General features: G+C 36.2%; 1 protein-coding gene and 1 non-coding gene across 2 annotated transcripts; both read right to left on the bottom strand.

The window, feature by feature from the left end:
- Positions 1-5,083: 5,083 nt before the first annotated feature.
- On the bottom strand, positions 5,084-5,189 carry LOC125495292 (small nucleolar RNA R71). Its single transcript, XR_007271931.1, has one exon. It is a non-coding gene; the product is annotated as a small nucleolar RNA R71 (small nucleolar RNA).
- Positions 5,190-6,934: 1,745 nt separating this feature from the next.
- LOC104906298 (probable WRKY transcription factor 72) lies at positions 6,935-9,564 on the bottom strand. The gene is made up of 3 exons (XM_010695035.4): positions 9,007-9,564; positions 8,634-8,747; positions 6,935-8,181 (listed from the first exon to the last, which is right to left on the bottom strand). The coding sequence occupies exons 1-3, from the start codon at positions 9,541-9,543 to the stop codon at positions 7,237-7,239; spliced, it is 1,596 nt and encodes a 531-aa protein (XP_010693337.1). The 5' UTR covers positions 9,544-9,564; the 3' UTR covers positions 6,935-7,236.
- Between the last annotated feature and the right edge of the window lie 244 nt (positions 9,565-9,808).

The raw sequence follows: 9,808 nt of genomic DNA, 5'->3' as shown, positions 1-9,808 counted from the left end.
AGCACGGTATGGATAAGAAGTAGATTGAACTTGGTAACCAAGACACTAATTTTTTGCCAAACACAAGAGGTTCATACTACTAAGTTCAACAATTGGGAGAATGGTGATTACTATTCTTTTGCCAACAATTGAGATACAGTGGATTGTGAAAAATGCAAGTGTCATCGAGAATTTCAATTTTTCTTATGATTCATGTTTTAGATAATTATCTAATGTTTTGTCAAATATTAAGTATTGTACATAGACATTTTGAAGCTTATGCTTTGTTATGAAAAAAAAAGTTATTTTTTTCCATTATATCTTATAATTAGTAAATGTTTATTTATTTATTCCATTAATTACATGTTTAAAAGTAATATAAAAGAAATATGAAATTTTTAAAAATATTACAAAAGAAATTTGAAATTTATAAAGCGATAATTTAATTTTTCGATTAGTTACACATTTGAAATTTATTAATAATTGTGTTACGTATTTACAAGTATTATAACAGAAATTTGGAATTAATATAAGAAGTTATTACCCACGTATCAATATTAAAAAATATAAGATCATTAAAGTTTTCAAGGCAAATAATAAATTAATAAAAATCATGTACAAAAACATCAACCGTGTGTATTTTACTAATATTTATATTTTATAACCCTTATTTGCCCTACTATTCTATTATAAGTCATGATAATATTATCTAATAAAATGACCATAACCATAATTCGACCTAATTGGGCCATGTAAAAATTTGTATAGTTCTTTATTATAAACTTCTTATATATATACATACTTCTAAATATCCTCGGTTATTAAAAGTTTAGAAGTATATAATTGATAGGCAATATTATTTGGGCCCTATTTTTTCAGAATTATTTCTTTGACCCTAATTTGTCACTTTAATTTAGTATTATGTCATATAAATCTTACATATCTTATACTTATATGTTAATGTAAATATTTAAGGCAATTTATAATATCACATGTTTTTTAGTTGAGAAATTGAATGGTAAGCACTTTTGTTTTGGAAACCTATGTTAACATAAATGAAAGAAATTGGGTGCGCCATATACGGAAAGAAAAGGGATTTCATTAATATTTCGCCAAACGGCACTTACAAGCCATTTTTGAAAAACATAAAATTCTAATAAAAATACATATCACCCTAGAAATGTAAACATTGCAGATTTGACTTAATTTTGCCTTAATAAAAATCTTCATCTGAAGCAATGCAATCTGTGAGTTCGCTCTGGTTCGGCATACGATCTGCAGATGCGGAAATTTTGGGATGAACGTACTCCAATAGTCTTCCATAATTTTACAGAAGTTGTGAAACCCTAATTCTTCAAAAACCAACACAATCAACATAGTAGAAAAAATCACCATCTAAAAGATGGGAACTTTTATTGAAAGCAAATAAATAGGATTTTTCGGGGCTTACCACTGGTTAAGATACCAGTGGTAGCCCCCAAGAAAAGGATGAAGGAAGAAGAGGAGGAAGAAAGAGAGAAGGAGAAAGCTTTGAAAAAGTGAAAACCCTAGCCGCAGAGGCTAGGAAGAAACCCTCCCAAGGAAAAACCTAGAGGGAACAAACTCTCTCTAGAAAACTAGGAAGAAACCCTCCCAATTGGGTGCGCCATATGAATCAAGTCATATATTATAGTTTCTTTAATTTCAAAGCATTTCCCTGTTGTCCGATTTTCTATAGTTAAAAATGACACCCTTTTCTTTCATAAAAACGACAATCTATTGATTACTTAAGGGAATTCTTTTAATATTTTTTTCGATTTTTAAGGCATCATATTTAGGAGATTTTTTTGAGCCACAAATTTAGTGTTTGTAATTGGAGAAGTTTTAGTACATGACAATTGACATCACCTCTTTTTCAAGTTATTATACAAATTGAATCATATTATATAAAGGATAATTTTTTTTCTCTCAACTCCACTAAAATTACTAAGAAGCTTAAGTATTAAACATGAAGAGGCACTCTCTCTCATTGTCAAATCCATTCAACCGTCTCCCTATCCAAATCATACTTTACATACTTGGACCGTTGGACGTATACCATATAGCATCTCAAGCTCCATTTGATTTCTTCAAATGTAAATTAAACTAAGGTACTATTTTATAGACGATCTTGTTTCTATTCAAATAAAGAAACTAATGTTTGTGTTAATATTTTTTCTTATTTGTATTCAGTTGCAAGATGCTAAATAATATGTTAAATGAAAAGATTTTCTACAACAAGTGTGCGTAGAGCAAATGATGGATCTTATATGAAGATTTGATCAAAATATACAAGAATTTTTTTGAAGACTTCTGTTAGGCTCGTTAGCTTTTTGCGGCCTAAGTAACTTTTGAAGGCAGTTCCTTCTTTCAAACCTGTCATCAGGGCTAAGACTGACACCTCCTGCTGCAGGCTGGGGATGGTGACGGCTTCCGCGTTGAAACGCCCTATACATAATTCCTCAAGCTTTCATAGTCTCCTTGCTTGATGGACATAAGCTCGCGAGTAGTTTTGTCCCTACGCTTCTTACTGACAAAGTGGGTAGCAAACATGGATGTGAACTGGCGGAAGTCGAAGACAGTTGCCGGTGGTATGCTCTTGAACCATGTTTGGCCAAGCCCAATTAGCGTAGAAGGGAAAACCTTACACCATAACGAGTCGGTATCAGCGTATAGCAGCATGTGTCCCTCGTAGGCCGATATGTGATCCTCCGGATTAGTCTTGCCGTCGCATTTGCATGTCGGCATCTTGATCTTTTCCATGGGCTCTTGAAGGATGGCCGTGGAGAAAGGTTAATTTCTCAGGGATACCGGTGCCCTACGTCTGTACTCGCCTCCTTTTCTGGGCTGGTTTGACTGCTGGATCTCCGTTTCTTGCACCTCATCCTCCTCTTCTTCCTCCTCCCCAGACTGCTCAGTGGGGGTCTTGGAGTCGGCCACCTGATCCTGGTCATTCCGGCCTTGACCACCCTGACGACCCGTCCCTAGTGAGCGCATCTTTCTCACTGGGCTGTGGGCTCTGCTCAAAGGACGCTTGTCGGTTGGATCGATCGGTGGCATCTGGCTAGCCATCGCTTGAAAGACCTCCGCGGCACTCTTAAGCTGTTATGGAGTGAACATGTGCTGGAGCGTCTCGAAGATATTCGTTTGAGGGGTCTCAGCAACTTTCTTCCCTTTATCAGTGGGCGGTTTGGGCAATCCAATTGCCGGTATCGGGGTTGAGGACCCTGGTGGTTCTTTCCCTATAGGGATGTTGTTTTCGTAAGTTTACGACATCCCAAAATTCTGATTAGGATCCATGAGAGTGGTTTCGCTGGTAGAATTGTGGCTTAGACTTATTAGTATAGTTCACCCCTCCTTCTAGCGCCAATTGTTCCGGTATGGAATAAATGGTAGGGTGTGAACCGGTATATTCTTCGTGTACAAGCCGGTTTGGTTTCCTGCAAAAGAGAACACGTAAGCTAACCTCGGGGTTTGATCCGAGGAACGCCTCTCCGATGCCTAAGTTAGTAATGGGTAAACTGGTAGCTCTCAAGTAGAGTATATTGTGTTTGTGAACGCACCTTATGACTCAGATCAACGAGGTATTTATAGGAACCGACAAGAGTCATTGTTCAAGTACGACTCTGCTCCTATTGGTTGGACGTAAGTATATCCTTTTAGAATATACTTTTCTCCTCTATAGATGTTTATCTTTAGGCCCATAGGCGCATTTAGATAGAAATTGGATCAAGCCCAGGCCATGGAGAATGGCCCAGGGAGGAGTACCGTCTTGGTATCCTAGTGAAATCGATATGACGAAGTCAACGGTTCTGCGGTAAGTATATTGACCATGACAATGCATATAAATCTAGGTGGACCGGCATGGAACTTAGTCAGCTCCCATACATATGAAAAAATGTTGAACTCTTATCTTCGAACATCGTCATTCTCAGTATTTCACCGAGTTGTGTTTTTTTACTGAATTTATAATTAATTTACAGCTGTGTTTGTAGAACATATACTAATGGTGGCTTTCACATCAAACTTGTGTTTTCTTGCTTTGGCTTATTGTCATTGGCACCTTTGCTTTCTCTTATACTCCCTCCGTCCTCTATTAGTTTACTTGTATTCCTTTGAAGGGTGTTCCTTATTAGAGTTTACCCCTTTCTTTTTTTTGCTGTTTTTGGAATGGTACCACAAACTTTTCATCACACATAAATTCAACTTTAATATAAAATAATAGTTTCTCATACTTTCTATGACCCACAGCATTATTTCTTCTAAAACTTTGTGCAAAAGAAAGGGGTAACTAATAGAGGACGGAGTGAGAAATTGCCAATAACCTATATCTAAAACATCAGTGCTAGGATCACTTCTTTGGCGTGCCAGGAATGTCATGATGGGATCACTACTAGGAGCGGTTTTTTGTTTTCCTCTTCGTAAACTTGTCCTACAGAAAATTCTATTGTTTTTGTGATCTGAAGCGCATTGCAGATTTTGCATTGCATAGTGATTGACAAACGCACTTGACATAGGTTGGGCCCATTTGGCGCTGTTGTCGGGGACTAACGATATTATATTACTTTATCTTTGATTTATTTAGCTAAACTTATTTTTTCGATCATTATTACTCTATTTGTTGTTTGATCTCTTTTCTTTCAGTGTTTTTTGTTGCATGCGCACTCGTAGCAATTTTTCACAATATCCAATTACTCTTGATCGTGAAACCGAAGCTACAACAACAAGAATCAATAATGGGAGACGAAGCACCACCAAAGTCTCTATGGTAATATGTTATGCCCGATGAAACCACGACCACCATTACCAGACCAACTACAACTACTACACATTTCGAGCTCATGCCACAATTTATTCAGTTCATCTCACAGGACTCTTATGCGGGAACACCCAAAGAGAGCCCTACTGATCATTTGGCTAACTTACTGATCATTTCTGATGATTTGATTCGATATTGTGCTTTTCCTTTTTCTCTCAGGGACGAAGCAAAAGAATGGTTGAAAGAAGAAGAAGTGAGGAAGATTGCCACATGGCAGAACTGAAAAAGGCCTTTTTCTACAAGTTCTTCCCTCCTATGAGAACTTCCTACTTCATAAATGAGATATTTGGTTTTAAACAACATGTATTGGAGTCTCTCTATGAGGCATGACAGAGATACAAGGCTTTGCAAAGACAATGTCCATACCATGGCATTCTTGAGTGGCTATTCATTCAGACATTTTGCAATGTTCTGAAGCATGACGTTTGAAGTTCTATTGATGCCGCATCTGGCGGTACTTTCAAGGCCAAAACTCCAGAAACTGCGAAAACATTGTTGGATGCTAGGGCAGCTAACAATTATTTAAATGATTGGAGTCTGTCTCGCGGAACCCCTAAAAGGGGATGTAAGTATGAGGTTGATGCTATTGCTATTTTAACTAACATTGTGCATGTTTTGAGTAGCGGATCAATAACACCTGTTTGTGAGATTTATGAAGTGCAAGGTCACTCATTGAATGAGTGTCAATACAACACCATGTGAGCGATAACTGAACAAGCTAATGCCCTCCTGAACACAAACACAAGACCACAAACAACCCATACTCAAAGACATATAACCCAGGTTGGAAGAATCATTCAAATTTCTCTTACAAAAATAACCAACCAACCTATACACACCACTTACTCCCAACCACCCGGTTTCCAACAAAGGCCACCATTCAACTCTTCATCCTCCTATTCTCGATCTAACCTTGAGACTATCATGGAGAATTGAGCTTCTTCTCAGGCAAAGCAAGTTGAATATCAAGCCAAGCAAAATGAATTCTTCAATAACTCTCTCCAACAAATCAATTCTCATGATAAATTGATGGGGAATCAGATGACCCAACTTGCCCAACAAATTAGTCATCTCTCTAAACCTTTAGGCCAACTTCTTGGGTAAATTGAACCAAATCCACTACAAGAAAATGCTAAAACAACGACTGCTTAACAGCGACGGTTAGAAACCATCGCTCTTACTAAAACAGCGTCCGCGGTAAGCCGTCGGTAAACACCGACTGCTTGTAAAGGATACAACAACTATTTAACAGTCGTTGAAAAACAATGATAGTTTCAAGCCGTCGTTAAGTTAATTAATGTGCCTCTGAAATTTTGTTTCCCTAAGGCTACGGTCTTAAACGGTCGGTGATGGAAGGAAAAAGGGGGTAACATAAAGTGGCCCTTTTTAGTAGGGCTTATTTCAACGCAACTTAAAAGATATTTTGAATCAATAATTAAAAATGTCCACTTAATTCAAAGCTCATAGCCTTCATTTATTTTGACATTTTCCCAAACAATTTCCTTCGTGAACTCACTCACTTAGCTTGACGCACTTCTCGTCAAGTTTCATAATATCTTGATGACATGATAATTTGTGATTCACATTTCATCACCTAATCAATCTTGTTGATGCACATTATCAGCAACACAATTGTTTCAGAGTACCTCTCTCCACATGACCTTGTAAAGCACTTTTCTTTATCATAATGCACATAATCATCATCAATTACTCTTACCATAATGGTTTACTAATCATAATTTTTATTTATTCATAAAACATAACATGGTCTGCAATGACTTACTTCGTATTCTCTCCCTCTTTGGGATTTAACCTGGCTTTGATACCAAATTGTTGGAAATAAGAATGCAAAAATAGAAAAATAATCATGGAATCAAATTAAAACTACTACATGCTTCATTTGAATCAATGAAAGATGCCATGTTAAATAGGCTACAATAAAATGTTGTTCCTAAAATAAAGCAACTAATACTAGAGATGAGGAGTGCTACATGATGTGTGGCTTACTACACGCACACTTAGTGACCCACTTTCATTAATTGAATTGTCTAAATTATACCGAGCAATGCAAACAACCTAACTAAAAATAAGAAAGACTAACTTAATACTACTCTGATTCATATATTTGAACAGTTTTGAGATATAGGGATTATGGAGTTCATATATTGAACGAGGCTTGATCAATTGAAGACTAAAAAAGAGCTAGCCAAAATGTTAATCAATTAACTAAAAACAAACAGTACGTACAGATGGAAAAAGGTTAATTACATCACGGTCATTCAAATTATCTATAAACTCCTATTTTCGTTTTCTCAAAGGTGGAAGTCATGATTAATTCCAAGGTATAGGTAATGCAAAAAAATCATGAATCAAGTAAGGGTTTCAATCCTTAAGTTAATATATCACAATATCTACTTAACCTAGTCTCTAAGATTTGTTGAAGAAGAGCTTTTAGACAAGGAGAAAGGAAATGGAGGTTGTAGAAACATAAAGTTTCGTGCAGACTGAGCCTTTGATGTTGATGACGTTGGCTGGTTTAAGAAAGTTGGTGCGCAACCTTTACCATTTTGATGATGATGAGACAAGGGACTAGTTGAAATTCCCTGAACTTGATCAACCCATTTCAAGTTTTGTGTCGAACTCTCAGAACTTGCACGATTTATATGGGTAATGTTATTGTTGTTACTTCCCACCATCGATGAAATTGCAGCAGCTACTGCAGATTGGAAACTTGGGTCTGAAGTAAGCACTTTGGTTAATGTTTCTGTCAATAATTGTTGAGAAGAGGAGGAAGAAGTTGTAGCTTGGTTTATCCTTTCCAAAAATTTAGCATGGCTTAAAATTGGTTCATTATGGGTTGGTTTTCCAAAATTAATGGATCCCATTGGAGGTTTATTCAAGGGTAGCAACCCATAATTTAAGGAATTAGTATTGCTCCAAGAAATTGGAAATATAGTTTTTGTTTCTGAAGAGAAGTCTAGACTTCTTGAAGAGTAATGAGATGGTGATTGAAGGAAATTATTGGAGGTGATGTGTGATGTTTTATTGAAATGTGAAGGAGGAGTACAAGTGAGGTCCAAGGTGATTGTTGGTGGTGTAGGTGAAGAAGAGCTTGGTAAATTGAATTGTCCGGTGTTTGAGTTGTTATAAAGGGTGAAGTTGAGGCCATTGAGATTCGTGGTGATCATTGTAGAAGGAGCAGAAGAGCTAAGGCCAGCTTGCGAGGTTGATGAGCCGGACAAAAGGATTGAAGCTGCTGCTGAGGTTGTGGAAGCCATCGCCGTGGCAGCCACTGCAAGTGGGTGGTTGTGGGTTCCTTCATATGTAGTTATTAGAATAGACATATCATTGGAACACCTTTGCACCTGGAATTTAAGTAGAAGGAACGATATTAGAAAGTTATAGCTATTTATTTGTATGGAAGTATATAAATTTCAATGCAGCAATTAGTAAGCATGCATGTATTTATTTGGTCCCCTTCATCTACAAATAATTGTCCTGGAGGATAATTTTTATAGGCCCTTCCTAATAGTTGCGTCAATCATGTTCATCTCTCCATCACTTGAATATATAAGATAGTGGCTTATGAGGAAATAATCATATTTTCGTTATTTTTCCTCTATTAATTTGAATTTATCCATTGAACTTCAAAATTCATAGAAACCAAAAACTCCAACTCATTCGTCCAACATCAAAGAGACACATTAATGAGATGTGGAATTTTAATAATTTTTACCGATGCATGTATCCTAGCCTGTTTATCCTAGATATACGTACTTCATCTTATCGTTTGGAGACGAAGAGAAAAAGAACTCACTTGTTTCCTAACTGGACATGATGGTGCTACTGTACAACGATAGTAGGCACGTGGACATGGATTTCCTTTCGCGATTTTCTGCCCATATTTCCTCCATTGACATCCATCATTCATCTGCATTGCATTTATTTACATTAAGTTTTTAAAATCTTATTCCAACTATACACTGATATTGGCTGCATAATAAACTAAAAATAATCACTATAATCATATTTATTTTGACATTATTGATGACAAAAAAGTTGTTTGACTTTTCAAATTTCCATGTTTGTATAGTTTTTTTTTCTGTAAAAGAGAAACTCGAAAACTGGAAATAGAAAATGATAACAAACAACTATATATTTAATGCAATTTGCAAGATATATTAACATACCGTAGGTGTATCACATCTTGCTCTTACAGAAACCCTAGCTCTTTTGGTGATGTTTGGTTGTGAAGGCTCGTCTTCCTCTACACCATCTTTCATTGTCTTCAGCAGCTTACTTGGACGCCAAGTATCTCCTACACCATCTTCTTTTGCATCGTCGATCTCAGTGCTTTTACCCGATTCCTTATCGGATAAATCACTTGTTGGTGGAGATTTGCGTCCGAAGCCTAGTGAAAGTCCTTCACTCATTAATTTTGTATCTTCTTTAACTACACTAGAGGTGCTACTATTAGTATTATTGTTATCATCCTTCTTGCGCTTGTTAAGAACTTGAAAGCCTAGGCTTAGTGAAACTTCGGGTTCTTCTTCTTCTTCTTCTTTACGTGTTTCAGTTGTCAAAGATTTATTCTCGGACATTGTTATTGAAGGTGATCGTTCATGTTGGAGGATGTCAAAGAAGCGTAGTTGCAGTGATCTGTAGTCATTTTCAATTCTTTCTAACATCTTCTTTAACCTTACATTTTCTTCTTTCACGTCAATCATCTCAGTTTTCGCTAATTCAAGTTCGTTAAGCTGAAAAACAATACATGGTAAACAATGACTAATTATGACTATTAAATAATAGAGTACATATGACACAATTTTTATTTTATTTCTGTCAAATAAGCATTGTTTTTCAAATAATGATAATGGAATTATATAACATATGTAATAAATCAAAGGCCAACTCAATAAGCCTTTTTTTAATATCATCCACAAAATTATCAATCACCGGGAATCATTTGGACAACGTTTAATGCTAATAATA

This window comes from Beta vulgaris, chromosome 2 (genome assembly GCF_026745355.1).
Source record: "Beta vulgaris subsp. vulgaris cultivar EL10 chromosome 2, EL10.2, whole genome shotgun sequence".
NCBI classification, from domain to species: domain Eukaryota; kingdom Viridiplantae; phylum Streptophyta; class Magnoliopsida; order Caryophyllales; family Amaranthaceae; genus Beta; species Beta vulgaris.
This window is presented reverse-complemented; position numbering and strand designations above follow the sequence as displayed.